Source organism: Rhyacophila brunnea, unplaced genomic scaffold, assembly GCF_057557595.1.
Source record: "Rhyacophila brunnea isolate RB1 unplaced genomic scaffold, BYU_Rbru_1.0 scaffold_13, whole genome shotgun sequence".
NCBI lineage: Eukaryota > Metazoa > Arthropoda > Insecta > Trichoptera > Rhyacophilidae > Rhyacophila > Rhyacophila brunnea.
This window is the reverse complement of record NW_028232785.1, coordinates 132075-150522: the sequence shown is the minus strand read 5'-3', so window position 1 is coordinate 150522 and position 18448 is coordinate 132075. Positions and strand designations below refer to the sequence as shown.

General features: G+C 36.3%; 1 protein-coding gene across 1 annotated transcript; it reads right to left on the bottom strand.

The window, feature by feature from the left end:
* Positions 1 to 4360: 4360 nt before the first annotated feature.
* LOC147076053 (uncharacterized) lies at positions 4361 to 17101 on the bottom strand. The gene is made up of 6 exons (XM_085941537.1): positions 16946 to 17101; positions 14314 to 14435; positions 11882 to 12457; positions 9707 to 9837; positions 8264 to 8469; positions 4361 to 5214 (listed from the first exon to the last, which is right to left on the bottom strand). Exons 1-6 carry the CDS (start codon positions 16993 to 16995, stop codon positions 4491 to 4493), a joined length of 1809 nt encoding a protein of 602 aa, XP_085797663.1. The 5' UTR covers positions 16996 to 17101; the 3' UTR covers positions 4361 to 4490.
* Between the last annotated feature and the right edge of the window lie 1347 nt (positions 17102 to 18448).

The window sequence follows — 18448 nt, the reverse complement described above, 5'->3', positions numbered from 1 at the left end:
GTGACTTTTTTTCAATAAGACTTTTTAGATAATTCGAAATTAAGCAAAGACACATACCCTGTCGATATTGGAGTAAAACAGATTTCCAATGATTGGTTTCAAAATTTACCGCTAGTTGCTTTGCGCAATTTGCGCCGGCGCGAATTGATGTTAATGATCTCATACATGAAATCGGCTAGTGCGGTGATAATTTTCAACAGTCGATTGCTTTCGTGTTGTGATTGATACATTTCAAAGTTTTTTACGGTTTTCTATAAAATTATTATTGATGCGCCATTCTGTTAATAATTAATTATGTGCGTTAATTCTTTAAATGAAAAGTGATTTTATGAATTAAATCAGTGGTTGTAAAGTGAAAACGAAATTATTAACACATAAATAATTTAAAATTCCTATAATAAATCTTTTGTACTGTATGGAAATACATACGAAAAATTGAGAATAAGTAAATAATAATCTGTAAAATATTTAAATTTAAATTAAAAAATGTAGAATAGATTTTCAAAATTCACGGCCACTCATTTTTATTTCAAGGAAAGTGATGATTAAAATTCTTCTCATTTTAGTCGAATAAAGAACTAAGATTAAAATTTAATATTATTGTGTAGTGAATTAAAACTTTAAATTTCCTCAAAACTGTTAAGTTATAATAGCATATTTAGTGTTTAAATAAAAATGTCTATCCCTGATGTTGAATGTTTGGATTCGGACTATGAGATGGAAAGTGATAATGAAGAAGCTGCGCTAGTAGAACATCCCGACGATGTTGACGAGCCTTCCAATATAGGCAGTGATGAAGGAGTGGCTGAACCGTCTACCAGTGCAGCACCAGACAGTTTACTCCAATCGTGGACTGCGGGTCCCTTCGTGCCGATCACATACGATTTTGATAGTTTCAACTCAGGCGTTAACCCTAGTGTACAGCTCAATGAAAATTCCACAGAAATGGAATTTTTTCGTCATTTTCTTAACAAAACAATAATGAATACCATAGTTAACCATACAAATAATTACCACAACCATATGCTCAACACACAAGCCCACACTCCGAATGCAAGGATCCATGCCTGGTATGATACATGCCCAGAAGAGATGTATGTTTTTTATGCTGTATCAATGTTGATGACAAGAAATCGCCATCTCACAATTGAAGAACATTGGAGTGCTGATCCATTATTAAATTCTAAAATATTTGGCCAAACTATGATAAGAGATCGGTATGAGTTGATTCTACAAATGCTACATTACTCTGATACCCAAATCCCTACTGGAGATCGTCTTTATAAAGTGCGCTCACTTCTTGACCACTGCAGAAAAATATTCAAAGAAACAATGCTACCAAACGAAAATCTCTGCATCGACGAAAGTATCATTGTTTTTAAAGGGAGATTAATATTCAAACAATTTATACCGTCAAAAAGACATAGGTTTGGAATCAAATTATTTGTGATTTGTGATGTGGAAACCGGTTATATTTTAGACTTTATTATTTATTGTGGTGTAGAAACCGAAATAAGTGATAGTGAACTTTTGGGAATATCTGGGGCTGTTGTCACCACTTTGATGAAGGATTATTTTGGTAAAGGGCATAAACTATTTTGTGATAATTGGTACAGCAGCCCAGAATTATTTCAGTTTCTACATAAAAAAAAGACAAATGCTTGCGGCACGGTACGTAAAACACGAAAGTCAATGCCAAAATTTGATAAACTGAAGAAAGGACAAGTAAAATCTCTTAACCGTGGCCCATTGCTCGTGTTAAAATGGCATGATAGGCGGGAAGTGCATATGATCAGTACCATGCACGATGACTCCATGGTACCGACAGATAAAATTAATAGGGCCACAGGACAACCCATTATAAAACCACAATGCGTTGTGGATTATAATAAAAATATGGGCACGGTAGACAAAGCTGACATGATGTTGAGCAGCCTCTCGTGTATGCGAAAGAGTCTTAAGTGGTATAAAAAGGTTGGATTCCACATCATAGATTTATTTTTATTAAATAGTAGCATACTTTACAAAGTTATCACCGGTAAAAAAATTAGTTTAGCTGAATTTCAATTAAACGTAATCCGGCAATTAATCGAAACATATGGCAGTGCCTCAAGACCATCGACATCACAAACTACTCGTGTAGTTAATAACCCAAAAAGAATTTTAAAAACAGAACTCCTAAGACATTTACCCCGTAAAATTCCTCCAACAGTAAATAAAACAAAACCATATCGAAGATGTCGTGTGTGTATTGCTTCAACTACTAAAGATAAAAAAAGAAAAATGACGAACATTATGTGTGAAGCATGTGATGTCGCTTTATGCTCTGTGCCCTGTTTTTATGACTACCATGACAAAATCAATTTTTGAAATATAGTTAAGCCATAAACATTAATTAGGTGTGACTGAAATATGAGACCAAGTTGTAAGGAAATAATATAACAATAACGATTGTGTGCGTTCTGTGTTGGTGTTAAAAAACGTGTGAACATTAATCATCGGCGCAAGTGTCTACCACTTATCCGGTATCATAGAGGCCACTTCACTCTGCGGTATGTACTCCAAGCGTGCTTTATTATGTATGACAGAATTTCTTAAAGCTCTGTTGCTTAATTTACGATCTTTTTGTTTATTTTCACATGCTGTAAAATTAAAAGGAATGTTTTATTATAGCTAGAGCCACTCAGTGGATTTTTAGGTACATTTTTAATGACGTTTCGGTATGATTTATGAATCGTAAAAATCGCAGCGCGCCCGAACAAGTACATGAGCGAAATTATGTCGCGATAAAAAGGTTAACAATCTTATTTAAATTCAGTCACGGTTATTTAAAATTACGTGTTAATATAATGTGGCATTCCGCCACTCAATGGCGAAGGGTGGAAGTAGGCTGTTAAGATCCGACATAAATAGCGCACACTAAACTCTGTCAGTAATACATATTTGTTTTCATTGAACTAAGACTACAAATTGCCAATGGTATCAGTTAGTTTTAGCGATGGTGCCCACAGAACGCGTCGGGCGCGCGAAGTCCGCGTATGCAGTGTTTATTCATAACCATAATCACACGTCTCTCGCCGCGCATTACCCTTCACCTATGTAGTAAGCGGCCCAAGCAGCATAAAATAAATATTATTACAGCGCCTCTCATAACAAAGCAATAAAAATATTATATTATTTCGGGGCTTGTAATTAAAATTTACGACGACATTATTCAACCAGCGATAAACTGAACACGCAATAAAATAAAACAATGACTTCTCTGTAATTAAATAATTGCTTTCCGCCCGTCGATCGACGATGCCTCGCGCAGCGTGTTTTTGCTCGCTGTGTTCAATGAATGGACTCCATTGTATTTTCTTTCATTCGTATCGCCGAGAAGCGGTGATTCGCGAAAAAACGATGATTCATGCGGCGCGCGCGTATAATGCGTCGCCATATCCAGTGGGCGCTGGCGTATTTGATTACGTTGTATTTTCAATGATTTATGCGCCACTTGTAGAAATTTTGCGCGAGTGCGGCGCCCGACGCGTTCTGTGGGCACCATCGCTTAGAGTCATAATAGATAACAGTCAAAAAATATTCGTGATATTATTTTAGATATTTTACAGATACAAGAATATTTTTTATCTATTAAAGTTTGGCCGAGGCAGGGCTTAATGAAATTTAAAAAACTAACCAACACCATTTATGATATGTATAATATACTTAATTCAACGAAAACAAATAAGTATGACCGAAACCGTAAAGCCGCGTTGACACAATCCGAGTATACTCATGCGAGACACCTTCATACTAATTATTCCTATAAGAGCTACTCGGACCGCATTCTACTCTTCCGAGCTAGCTCGTTTAGGAGTAATTAGTATGAAGCTGTCTCGTACGAGTGCGCTCGGTCCGAGTGTCCTCGGATCGTGTCTATCGGAAATAATACTACAATTTACAGATGGTATTGGTTAGTTTTTAAAATGCAAATAAACCCTGCAAAACCAAGCCATAATAGATGATAGTAAAAAATTGCTATCTTTAAAATATCTAAAATTATGCAATTAAATCATACATAACTTTTGAATATTTTATGGATAGAATAATATTTTCTATCCATTATGAACCAACAATATGCGTAAACAAATAAGTATGAATGAGAAAGTGTGCACAATTTTCTCGTATCGCCCAAAATATACCAAATCTATTATGGTTTGGTTTAGGCAGGGTTTAATTGATTTTTAAAAACTAACCAATACCATCCATAAATTGCAGTCTTAGTTCAATAAAAACAAATACGCATGACTAACAAAGTGTAATGTGCACTATTTATGGCGGATTATAGCCTATTCAAAGTTGGGCACGCTTGTTCTAGACCGTAGACTTTGACAAATAAAGATTTCACGGTAATCTAAAACATGATTAAGCATTTTTGGTCCCTTGAGTGTAAAGCAGCGGCGATGGGTGGAAGTAGGCTACGGAGAACTGACAAAAATGGTACAAATTTAGTCAGTCATATTACAACATTTTCTGAAAACGATTTCATTGTCCATGACTTTAAAACCCCAATCTTTGAATTCGTCCATTACTGCTTGTATCAAGTAAAAATCTTCAACATTTACTCCACCCGTCAGTTTTATGATAAATCTATCTTTATCGGAGGATTTAATGACATCGATGAAAGCCTTTTTCGTAGATTCGCATGATCTTTCAAAAACCGCATCAGTCTCAGCGGGTGCGGTTTGTTTTTTCGGCGCGTAATTCGGCACGTGCAACGCGTCGTATACGACTGAATGGTGCTTGCTTATATCGATGTTCGACGGACGCATAGTAAGACATCGCCGCGCGAGACGGATGGATTCTGTCAACTCGCCCATCATATACAAACATTTGCTTCTGATAAACAACGCTTTACAGTCTAATTCCGCATCACAATTGTCGATGTCCACATAGTCCAAATATTCAATGGCGGTACGCGGCCTGTCCGTCAGCTGGTGACAGAATGCCAGGTTTACGAGAGTTTTATTGTACAGCTCACTATGTTCCTCGTAGTTTTTGTTGTTTTTATGACACGCCGCTAACATTTTGAGGGACTGGGCATACATTTTAACGGCTCCCACCAGATTTTTCCTGAAGAAACAATCTTTTCCCATAGCATTCACACTGGCGACCAACTTGAATATTGATACGAAATCGTCCCTCTTCGATGCATTGTCGAGGTTTTCATATCTGAAAAAATCAATGAATCAAATTACTGCTTTCATGATTATGTGTAAACATAGCATATTGTGTAGGTCAGGGTTTCCCAAACTATGTTCCGCCGAACCTGAATAGGTGTTCCGCGACCATTTGGAAAGGTTTTATACACTGCAACACATTAAAAGATCTTCTACTAAGTAGAAGTAAAATAAGTAAAACTAAAATAATTTTTTTTTTTTTTGTGATTTTACCGAGGCTTTGACTGCGACTCGCTGTCATATCGCCTCTTCTCTTCTAGAAGGGGATCTGTCGATCAGGTCCTCACTCCTATTCTGTTAAATAACTTTACAATTTTGCCTAGAAAACTAAAATAATTAAAGAATCTACTTCATATTCAAAGGCGAGTGATGATCAAACTCCACTGATGTTTATGATGTCAAGTATCTAGATAGGTTATGGCTCTTACAAGAGGGGGGAGGGGGGTGAGAGATCGACCAGCCAAGTGAGATAAACACACATCACAAACATGCACTAATTAATTTTACCTCGAACACCATTTGGAATATGCAACTGAAGATCGTCACATTGCCTTTCCTTTAACCATAGCAATAAGTAGAGGGCCCGCTTCGGGATGTGGGAGCCATGATCTACGTACAGACGGAGGACCATCTTTTCTCACACCGTGCACATGAAAAAGATGGGGTATATTGTTTTTAACTGGCCGGCTGACAAGTCTTATCGGTTTAACGACAGTTGCCAAAATTGGCAGAATGGTTAACTGCGCTAATAAATAACCTACAAAAGAAACTAAGTGTTCCGTTAAAATTTCCGGGTTTGCAAAGTTTGGGAAACCTTGGTGTAGGTAATGTCCACATATTTTACAGTTCACTTCGTGAAGGCTTGAAGAGGTGGCTCTTAATCCAGGATTGTTTCGGTTTGGGATAGGGTATAGATCACATGACCCCCACATCCTAAAGCGGGCCCACAGGCCACAATGTTTGCCGGGCCTCCCAACCTATCGCTAAGGTTAAGAATAGTGTATTCTACATTAGTGTTCTCCAAATGGTATTCCGTGAGATAAACTTAAGGGTATTCCGTGTATTTTTTGTATTTCTAAATAAATCCACTTGAATTATTGAGCTGTTAGCACTCCCGTCTTGGCACCGTATTATGAAGCACTGATCGCGACCCCCAAGTTACATGCGACCATTCGCCATTTTGGATAGTCATTTTTATTAGTCAGGAAACGCACTAAAAATAATTATAAAACAAAATACTGTCTGTGAGCCGCAGGTGAATATTTTGCCATTGGAGCAAATTTGTGGTGAATTTTTATCTCACTATACTGGTCAAGCCACCATGCCGGGCCCCCTAAGCCAGGGCCCCCAGGCTAGAGATCTGTCAGCCCCCCTTTTATGGGGGCCATGATAGATCAGTGACGAATGGTGGAGGTAGGCTGTTGAGATTCGACATAAATAGTCCACACTAAACTTTGTCAGTCATACCTACAGTAAAACCTCGTTAATACGAATTCATGGGACCAAAAATCGAAAAAAAATTCAAATTACGAAATATTTTCATTAATTTCGTTTCTGATGGTACATGTGCCAACTAAATTTCTGATACAATTCTTTCAAATTAAAATCAGTGCAAATACCATGTGTCGTTAATCTACAAATTGAAGTTACCAAGTAGCTAGAATTATAGAAAAATAATACCTACAGCCTGAAACATGTGAGTTATTGTTTTTCCTTTGAGTGGAGTGCAGTTGTGCCTCTGACATGCGGCTGTGTGTTGTCAATGGGTCATAAAATGTCAGGATTATTTTTATTACCTTCATAAAATAAGTAATTTTTGATGTTTTAAAATTTTTTTCAATGACTGGCTCATGAAATAGTGTACTTTATTACGGTTTATTTAATATTTTTATATGCCAGGACTCTGAAATCATTTCGAATTAAAGGTGTGGTTTTCTATGAAAATAATGTTCAAGGGACTTTTTTTTCGTGAAAATTTTGAATTACGACGAATTTCGAATTATCAGTGTTCATACTAACGAGGTTTTATTGTATTTGTTTTCATTACCAAATAACCATGACCATCAAATTGTATTATTAGTTCAATGAAAACAAATAAGTATGACTGACAAAGTTTAGTGTGCACTATTTGTTGAATTATATATAACACCTTACCTCCTCCCTCCGCCATTGATGGGCAGTTAAGGTGAAGCCTTTACTGAGCCGTTTTTAAAGAGGCACCTAGCGGAAAAATACGAAGCTTGCAATTTGAGATTTTTTTTTGATAATTTACAATTTCAACTGTATTAATTAATTAATATATATCTGAAAACATTAAAAAGAAAATTATTTTTTATTTTAAGTCAAAGATAAACTTACAATTGTAAAAAATGTGAATTTGTTGAATCGGACCGCACCCTATTATTACATATATTTTATGGTCATATTTATTATTAAAATTTAGTTTATTAAGCTTTCTAAGCATCACCTAAGAGATTTTTGACTAATTCATAGTTTTAATATTTTTTATATCTATTTTAAAAAAACATCGATTTTTATAAAAAATATAAATGTGTATAACTTGAAATCCTTTTTATTTACTTAGAAAGCTTAATAAACTAAATTTTAATAATAAATATGACCATAAAATATATGTAATAATAGGGTGCGGTCCGATTCAACAAATTCACATTTTTTACAATTGTAAGTTTATCTTTGACTTAAAATAAAAAATAATTTTCTTAGGGTGCGGTCCGATTCAACAAATTCACATTTTATTACATTTTTTCTTAAAATAAAAAATATTTTTCTTTTTAATGTTATTATACATATTTATTCATTAATACAGTTGGAATTGTAAATTATCAAAAAATGTCTCAAATTGCAAGCTTCGTATTTTTCCGCTAGGTGCCTCTTTAAAAAAGGGTCAGTAAAGACTTTACTTTAAGATTGATAACCTTATCGGTATCGATTCAAATTTCAGCGCGAATTGCGCAAAGTTTTTATAAAATTACAATTCACCTCACGGAAGTGTAAGTATGTACAGTTTATCGAATAGTTACCTGTTAATGGCGTTTGCGTCCAAGTGCCGTACGGAATGTAATAGTAGTAGAATCGATGCTCCAGGCTTGACGCCCAGTTGGGAGCATCCGGTTGTGCCAAACATGCAGCTCGATGGTAAGATGAAGCGACCCCGCGAACCGATTGGCAGCCATCTTACGGCGACGACCAAGCCAGGGATCAAGGCACTGCAGTCGGCTTTGATTTTCTACAACCGACATATTGTAATTACTATTGGAGTTCAGTATCATATACCTCGGATCTCGGTGTTGTAAAAACAGTGATATCACAAAATCAACAAAGTTATTGAAAATAGCACAGGGTCACGAGCAAAAGAAGACGTACATTTGCAATGGGAGACATTCTTTGTTTAATCTATTCGTATTAAGTGACAGTAGCAAAGGGTGGAGGTAGGCTGTTAATATCTACCATAAATAGTGTAAATACCATAAAATCAAAAATTATGTTTTTATTCAAAATTTTTATATTTTTCCGCCATACATTTCATATTTCAATAATCGGTCCCGTGGAATTCGTATTAACGAGGTTTTACTGTATTCTTAATTCAACGAAAACAAATGAGTATGAATGAAAAGGTGTGCACAACTTTGTCGGATCGCCCAAAGCATACCAAAACTATTATGGTTTGGTTTAGGCAGGTTTTAATTTTTTTTTTTAAATTGACCAACTCCATCTGTAAGTAATTGTAGTATTAGTTCAATAAAGACAAATACGTATGACTGACAAAGTTTAATGTGCACTATTTATGTCAAATCTTAACAGCCTACCTCCACCCTGCGTCACTGATATTTAGTGAACCTACCGAAAAGGGCATTCACAGCAATCGGATGCTTCAGATGAAAGAGTGCTATTAATAATAGTCAAACTCGGTTATTACGATCACGGAAATAGCGAGATCTTAGATGCAATGAGGAAACATTCGTTGACATTTTAGTTTATGATTTTCTCCATACATTTATTCATTTTTATAACGAGCTACTTCTCGGGTATACCGAGCAAAACTGTTAATGTGTCGATCGTTTAAAAACAACATTTTCGACCCTAAGCAAAAATTTAAGTGTACCTAATTGGTGTTTTCGCCGACAACATTGAAAAAGTATCGCCACATATGGTTGAAATTGCATTTAAAAAATCCAAGCTTTTTGAAGTCAGTAGGTACCTACCTACCAGCTCCGGCGCCTCAGCACTTCATTACAATATACAACTTCTTTTGTAGTTTATGAATGCCATGCTTGTTTCGGGGATTTTTACGATGGTTTTCAGATTTTTTATGTTCTATACTTAAATAGAATGTGGCGCGAAAAATGTTATATAACGATATACCTGTAATGCTTATAACGAGCCAATTCAGTCGGTCCCGTCTTCCTCGCAATAACCAAGTTCCACTGTAATATAATGTAATTGCGAGTCTGAAATGAACTTACAACAGAATTCCCCCGAGTCTTCAAATTCTTTAAACTGGCTGCATTCTGAGACGAGTCCAACGGGACGGTGGCGCCCTCCAAGTACAGAGCGTAGTGAATCCAAACATTGCTGCCATGTAACGGCTTTTCATCTGCAAAGATCACTATCTTAAATTACATTACATTGACAACCACATTTACACTTATTTTGATGTATAACTACATAATTATTGTCCTTCGCTAAGTCTGGGTGGGGACAAGCTCAGAACTTTCGATATCCCAAAACGTTGTAAATTTGAAACGCTTACAGAAGGAACTGTCAGACCTGTGTCGATGATTTATACTAACACCAACGGAGCCAGCTGGCAATGGCTGACTATTCAATATAACAATGCAATTCATAGAACCGATAGAAATATTTGCTAGGAAAGGCCTTCATCTAGCAATAGATTTATTCAAACCGATCATTGAAACTTTCGATTCATTTTTTTTTTTTTTTTTTTTTCCGACCATGTCCGATCCTGATAGGATCATATGGGCCTCCACAGAGTGGAGGTTTGTATTGACAGATTTTGTTTTTTTACGAGAAATGGATGTCAGCCACTTGCTCAACCTATTAGGTCCATACCCTGACACACACAAATTGAAAAACAATATTGTGTACTTGCCAGACCCAGGATTCGAACCTGGGACCCACGGCTTTATAGTCCAACACTTATGCCGCGCGGCCACCGTGGGGGTTTATGTGTCCTAAAGAATTTGAATTTACATGCGCCTGTCAATTACCTGAGTGGTCGCAGCCATGATTTATTCTTGGTCAAAACTGTTTCCTCGAGTCAAGCCCATCAGGCACCATTAGCAACGGGTCTAAAACTAGTCAATGCGCTCCCAAAAGACGTAGACATTTTGGTGACGTGCTATGTATTCTGTATTCGAAATTTTATTTTTCTGTATAAAATAGTACTTAATTATGTTTCTTTTTTATTATTATTATTATAAATTATATTCTCTTCTCTCTTGCGAGTGGAAGGGGTAATATTTGTTACATATAATGTAAATAATGCTAAGTGCCGTCAATTCAAGTGGATTTATTTAAAAATACCAAAAATCACTCAAAGGAACAGAATACCTTTTATTTTACACGGAACCGTGGAGTTCCACAAAATACCATTATTTGGAGAACACTGCCCTGAACCTTAACAATAGGTTGGGAGGCCCGCTTGAGGATGTGGGGGTCATGATTTGAATTAAAGGGTTAGGATTCTTAAGAAAACACCATTTTGTGAAACGTCAACCGTGATATCGTGAAACATTCTTTACAGTCTGTAAGGAAATTGACACATACCTGTTATTCTTGGTGTTTATAAATATTAAATAAAAGCGGGCCGAACCGTTACCCTGATCTCTATAAACAATTGAATAAAATACCTGATCTGATTCCCTGCTCAATTACGTAAATGTTTTATTCTTGGGTAAAGTCCTTCGTCCGGTATATGGAAGTAACATGCCGGACGAAGATGAAAAGCAAACGTTAAGGTAATATTAAAGTATGAAAGATAATGTATGCAACCCATAGTTTAACAATATAATAAATTTGTTTTATATAAAAATATGTACTAGCTATAAGAAATAAAATGTTTAGTTATAAGGTTTAAATGAAGGAATGAAGCAAATTCAAATATTATAATTTTGCCGCGCATTGCGCAAACGTTGAACTCGTTACGCGCCGGCACTAAGGTCCACCTCGTGATTCGCCAAGTCAAAAGATCATCCGATCGGATTTGGCCAATCACGGGAGTCCCTTCAAAAGCTGGCTTGGGTTGAGGAGTGGTAGAAGAACCCCATGAAGAGCAGTGAGCGTCTTTTGGTCAAAGCGAACAGACCTGAATCACTGTTACTCTGTAAAAACCCGAAAATAAACTTTTGTAAAACTAACCATGAAAATATAAGACCACGTACGAACAAGAAAGACTTTTTATTTAATTTCTTTTCTTATATTTTTGTGTTTCCGAAGTTCTATCAACACCTGAGCTAGTCACTGAACCCTGGATATCTCAAAATATCGATTTTAAATTGGCATATCTTTGAAATTATTAAATAGTTTTTGAACGTGTCAAATTCAAATTGAAAACATTTCAGTAGCGCATAAATCAAAGTGAAAATGTAAAATAATACGGAAAAAAACAGCAGATTTACCTTTTCCATCGTCAGATGTCTTCGCTGTCTCATTCGATACCCTGCACTCGGCGCCTTTGTCGTCAATACCATTTCTATCGCTCATTTTACCGTCGCTATCAGCTTTAATCTCATCAATTTCAGGTGACAAACGATTCTCGACACTTCCATCTTTTATTTTACCATATTCATCAATGATTCTGTTAGCATTTACATTAAGTTTACAGTTGATAGTCGAGTCGTTTGTCTTGATAGCGTTTCTGTCACTAATTTTATCGTTATTATCACATACACCATCATCATCATCATCAATTCTTTTATCGATATCATAGATAATTCTGTTCTTTCCGCTGACTATATTATCGTAGAAAGAACGATCGTATGACTTTTTTTTCTGTCCTATTTTAAAAACTGTCGTGCCTAATCTGTCATGCATCTGATCTGAGGTCTCTCCGTAGACCCCTTTTAGGTGCTCCAGACCCTCCACGACGATAGGAGACATTCCTCGGACAAGATCAGAAAAATCTCTTTGGCCGGGATGCATTTCCGTGAGCAATGTCATATTTCCACTCTTATATATCTCAGACGAATCTTCATCTGTAAAAAGAGACAGAAATAAATAATTATTTTATCTTTCACTGATACGGCACACAGAAATACACATTTTGCCCAACAATTGAAATGAAATGAGAGCGTTGACGGCCGTCAAATTCAAAATCAAAGCAATCAATCTCGTCAACTTGCATCTGCATTGTCAAATAATTGAGTGTCAGTAGCGAAGGGTGAAAGTAGGCTGTGGCGATTCTACATAAATAGTGCACACTAAACTTTGTCATATATACGTACAGTCAAACTCGGTTATTACGATCACAGATATAGCGAGAACTCGGATGTAACGAGGAAACATTCGTTGACATTTTACTTAATGATTTTCTCCATACATTTATTCACTTTTATAAAGAGCTACTTATCACATATACCGAGCTAAAAATCGTCAAAAACTTTCTTAAAACTGTATAATAATAAGTATAACTTCTAGCGCGCGTACATAAGTACACACACCGATTTTTTTTTATCAGATCTCCACAGCGTACCTCTACTATAATGGTTTGGTTCAGGCAGGGTTTAATTGATTTTTAAAAACTAACCATTACCATCTACAATTTGTATTCTTAGTTAAATGAAAATAAATAAATGTGACTGAAAAAGTTTAGTGTGTACTGGATCTTAACAGCCTACCTTCAATGTTATGTAATATAAAGTACCATTGTACTTTACCCTGATTCTTACGTCAGTCCTGCAGCATGTAGATCTCAGTTGTAGCGTTGGTGCATTGTGAGCGAGTGTCGCACCGGGGGACGGCAGTAGCGAAGGGTGGAGGTAGGCTGTTAAGATCCGCCATAAATAGTGCACACTAAACTTTACCAGTCATAAGACTACAATTTACAGACCATATTGGTTAGTTTTTAAAATTCAATTAAGCCCTACGAAAACCAAGCCATAATATACATTAGTCAAAAAAACTCATCTATCTATAAAATATCTAAAATTATGCAATTAAATCATACATAACTTTGGATATTTTATAGATAGAATAATATTTTTTATCTATTATAGTTTGGTTTAGGCAGAGCTAAATGAATATAAAAAAAATGAAACAACAATATGTGTAATATGTATTATTAATCCAACGAAAACAAAATAAGTATGAATGAAAAAGTGTGCACAATTTTGTCGTATCGCCCAAAGTATACCAAAACTATTATGGTTTGTGGGGCAGGGGAGGGCAGTGTTTTATTGTTTTTAAAAAACTAACTAACAGCATTTGTGAATAATTGTAGTCTTTGTTCAATAAAAACAAATACGTGTGACCAAAAAAGTTTAATGTGCACTATTTATGGCGGATCTTACCAGCCTACCTCCACCCTTCGCCGCCGCTATAAGTATGACGAACAAGTACCTACCGTTGCACATTGACCCTCATACGCCAAAAATACACTAAGTATGGCTTTACGAAATGTCCCATTTATTAAAAAATTTTACACACATTTTATACAATTTATGAGTGATTGTTGTTATAATATTTTTGAACATAAAATGAACAAACCACATTTCTGAGGGAATATGCTGCTACAGAAAATTTATGACCTATTGTTCATACCTAAGATGATGTCATTCACATGCATAGACTAATAAATTAAAATATAATTGTATTCAAGTGCTATCTCGCTCGCGCGCATTTAATATCAATAGTATTGAAAGTCTACCAACTAGCCAGCGACTCGCCATGTTTTTTGGAACAAGTTTATTGGGCCACACGTACAGAGTGTGGGTAGTTTCATCCGATACTTGAGTACACAAACTGGTGACAGTATTTCCTACTCACCTCTAGTCCATACGCTCCGATCGAAGAGCAGACATAGACCATGAATAATAAAGAAGAAATAACTTACCAAAGTAATCCTTTTTGGTGTATCTCAGGGTGTGATTGACATTGCTTTTATTGTCTTTAATCCAACGGTTCACTATGTTTTCATAATCGGATTTCAGCACGACCCTCTGTTGGCAGAATTTTCTGGAATGATTAGACATACAGGTATTAGATTGGTGTAAAACTTTGTGGGGGTCACCGTTGTGGGAGTCATGGTGTGATGGATGAAGAGGTCGTCAGAAGGAGAGAAGAGAAGTCGAGATTTGGCGGTTGCTCCGATGGATGGAGGAGGGAGTTTTATTTGCAACGGGACTCTATTGGAAACGAACGCCAACACGTAAGTTTTTTTTCCATAAGAATGCTTCTGGATTTAAAGCATCCAAGGATCATCTAACTCTACTTCTCTCAACTCATTCAAAGAAACTGATGGAGGTGATAGAGATGCCATGCGGGTTTGGTGGAAACAATTTAATATTAAGAAAGCTATCGGAAACATCGACGAAGCGTGGAATGAAATCACCCAATCGTATATGAAGGGTGTTTGGAAAAGGTTGTTCGGTGAAATTGTTGAAGTTCACTGCAATTATGAAAATGATATTCAAAATATCATCGAAGAGTTTAGTCTTATAGCCATATCCGGAGGCATCGAAGGTGTTGGTGTAGATGATATTCTGACTTTGTTAAAATCACACGGCGTACCCTTAACTAATGAAAAGCTGCAGGAAATGGACTGCCATATTCCCTAGAAAATGAAGTCTCCGAACCTGTTCCCGTGCGAAAGTTATGTGTTAAAACCATTGAAAAGGCCCTTTCTATTCATTATCAATGTATGGAGTTGTTAGAAGGGAACGACGAAGATTACGAGCGAGTGAGTGCTGTAAAAGGTGGCTGCAATTACTTGACTGCATTACTTGACTTGAAGTAATCGCAAATTTTGCACAATATGTAAACGTAGAGAGGCCAAACAAGAGATTGCGAAATTTCGCTTATCGCGACCATGTCCACAATGCATCGCCGCAAACATTTCACTGCATCGTTTCTATGGGCAATACGGGAGTATCTGATTTTGATGGAAGCCATACCACGCCGCCTCCTGTAGGTTTTCTCACAAAGGTAATGATGGGATGTTGACACAATGCTACGGATGCCTTAAAACAATCTAATCCTAGCCTGCTAAATACCATCCACGGAGTGTATACGACGAAGCTAAGGAATTCTGTATCCGGAAACTTGTACGAATTCAATTCGCCGTATCACACTTCACTGTGAAATGTTGTAACGGAAATATATAGCCGTATATTAAAGACCGTCCAACCTCTTCGGGACGCATAGGACTGACATAAAATTCATGCCTAAATAAAACATGGTTCTTGTCGGTCTACAAGCAGCAAATAAATTGGTGCTTTTTACTGGTTCTCCGTCATCGTAATCTGTCAGTCGCCATTTTTAATTTTAGCTATCTTTTTGTCATTGAATTATAGTACGCGGTCCAAGCCATTTTAGTATTTCGGCAAAAATTATAGGACGTGTAGAGAAAATGAAAGTTTTTTGTTTGTCACAAACATAACGGAGAATTCGAGAAATTCCGATGCCCTGCTTAATTATAACACCTCTTACGACCGAAAAATGCTAACACCGGCCGCCGTCATTAACTGTCACGTTAGTTTTTTAGAGTAGGTATACTTACAACGCAAAACCACGTCCATTGACTAAAATCGCACACTGAGATCTTATATTATTTATATTATACACCGTCCCTCGCTTAACGTTATTACGATTTGCTGTGATTGAAGTACGAACATTTTACGGAACTTTAAACATCGCAATATTACCTAGATAACTTTTAAAAGCAATGAAATAAGCAATGGGGAATATTCGCACAATTGTTGAAAATGTCCCACTGAGGCGGACGAAACCGGTCCTAATATATTAATTAAAGTGGAATAAGTACTATAAAAAAATAGCATTTTTTAATTGTGGTATTTTTGACGTACTATACTTTTTTAATAGTACGCGGACGAAAATGTAACTTTTCGAATAGTACGCGAATCAAAATGTACTATAATTATAGTTCGGTTGGCAACACTGCGCTCACTGACAGATGACAGCGGCCGGTGGCGGAGAACCAGTAAAAAGACCCAATAAATTTTGAAAATAGCCGATATACTGGATTTTGGGTTAGGTTAGGTTTTCATTCTTGAATTCATGAAGTTTGTCAAAATCAGCTATGAAAATTGAATTAATGTTCGTATTGAATCTAATAAAATTGGAGACCGTATCTCTTTCCGATAAGAAAGCTCACGGTGAAATGTTTTACGTACAATTTACATGTAACCAAGGAATTCTAGCATTAAATGAGAAGACAAAACAAGGTTGGCGAAACATGGTTTCTTGGAGGTACCGACAGAGAAGAAAAAACATACCCAGTTATATTATATGGGTCTAAAACACTTTTGATTGCCCAATAAACATGTAAATTAAGATTAAATTCATGTAATAAACATTCAACAATAATATTAAACAGTTTTTTATGGGAAAATGCTTGTTTGCGATACGATAAAACCACAAACAATGCATAAAAACAGGCACGTGAAAAGCGTTAAATAAAAAAACAAACAAAGATATTTTAATAAATACGTCATAATATAAGATACCTAAGACGTTCTTTGAATACCAACTCTTCGTCGAGTGTTTTCGGATCCATTTTTAATGTGTAAAACTGTTTAATTCTTAATATTCAGTAGTATTCTGGAGATATCGAATCAGAAAATAGAAATATGACACGGCAGGAATGGCACATTGACAATATTGACATTTAAACAAAAATATTTATTAAAGTTGCCAGTGGTGAAAAAATAGTATGAAAACAAAATGTGCGTTTGATTCAAATTTTATTAATAATTAAATCTTAAAAAATAAATACAATTATTATTTTATGTTTAAAATATTAATTGACATTGTTACGTTTTAATGAGACATTTCTACAGATTACAATAAAAAAAAAAATTTCTTCTTTTCTTTCGACCATGTCCGATCGTAATAGGATCATATTATTATGGCCTCCACAGAGTAGAGATCTGTATTAACAGATATTGTTTTTTTACGAGAAATGGATGTCAGCCACTTGCTCAACCTATTAGGTCCATACCCTGACTCACACAAATTGAAAAACAATAATATGTGGACTTGCCAGACCCAGGATTCGATCCTGGGACCCACGGCGTTATAGTCCAACGCATAAGCCGCGCGGCCACCGAGGGAAAATCTTGCCGTATACGTCATAATGTAAACATATTACGAAATGCCACATATTCTATAATATCATATTACATAGTTACAATAATAAAATTATTTGTCATAAATTATTCAAAAATCAGAATCAAGCAACGTTTTTAAATCATCATCAGCCTGAATCTATCCACTGCTGGATGAAGGTCTTTTCAAGCTGCTTCCACTTCTCTCGGTCCTGTGCGTTGCGTTGCCACGTACTTCCGCAGAACTTTATCATTTCATTGATCCAGCGGCCTCTAGGTCTACCTTGCGGACGTTTTTCACCTCTTGGGTACCACAGGATGACAAAATTTTGTCCAACGATTGTCTCTTCTCCGAGCTATGTTCCAGCCCATCCCCATTTGAGGCTTTTAACGAACTCTATTACATCGCAAACCCTTGTCAGCTTCCTTATCCACTCATTCCTCTTTTTGTCCTTTCGCGTTATGCTTAACATGCACCCCTCCATGCCACGTTGCGCTACTCTAAGTTTCTGGATCTCTCTTTTACTTGGGGTCCATGTTTCACATGCATATGTGATCACGGGAAGCACACACTGGTTAAACACTTTGCGCTTTAGGCACAGTGGAAGGTCACTTTTGAAGACATTATTCAGGCGGCCAAAAGCACTCCAGCCTAGCTTTGCTCTGCAAACAATTTCATCAAATATACATCCATTTATAGACACTTGTTGTCCCAGATAGATGTAGTTTTTCACGGATCTCTTTTTGGTCCGCAAAGCAGTTGAAGATGACTTTCGTCTTTGTTACATTTATTTTCAAACCTACATTGTTGTTTACTTCAGCGAGTTCCTGCATTCTTCTTTGGAGGTCTTCTGAGTTTTGCGAGAAAATAACTATGTCATCGGCAAACAGCAGATGACTCAG

Coding starts and splice junctions, on each gene's coding strand:
- LOC147076053 (XM_085941537.1), bottom strand. CDS start 16,995: ATGGATCCGAAAACACTCGACGAAGAGTTGGTATTCAAAGAACGTCTT. Junction 8,470..9,706: donor AGACTCGGGGGAATTCTGTT/GTAAGTTCATTT, acceptor TGTCGGTTGTAG/AAAATCAAAGCCGACTGCAG. Junction 5,215..8,263: donor GACGCAAACGCCATTAACAG/GTAACTATTCGA, acceptor TGATTTTTTCAG/ATATGAAAACCTCGACAATG.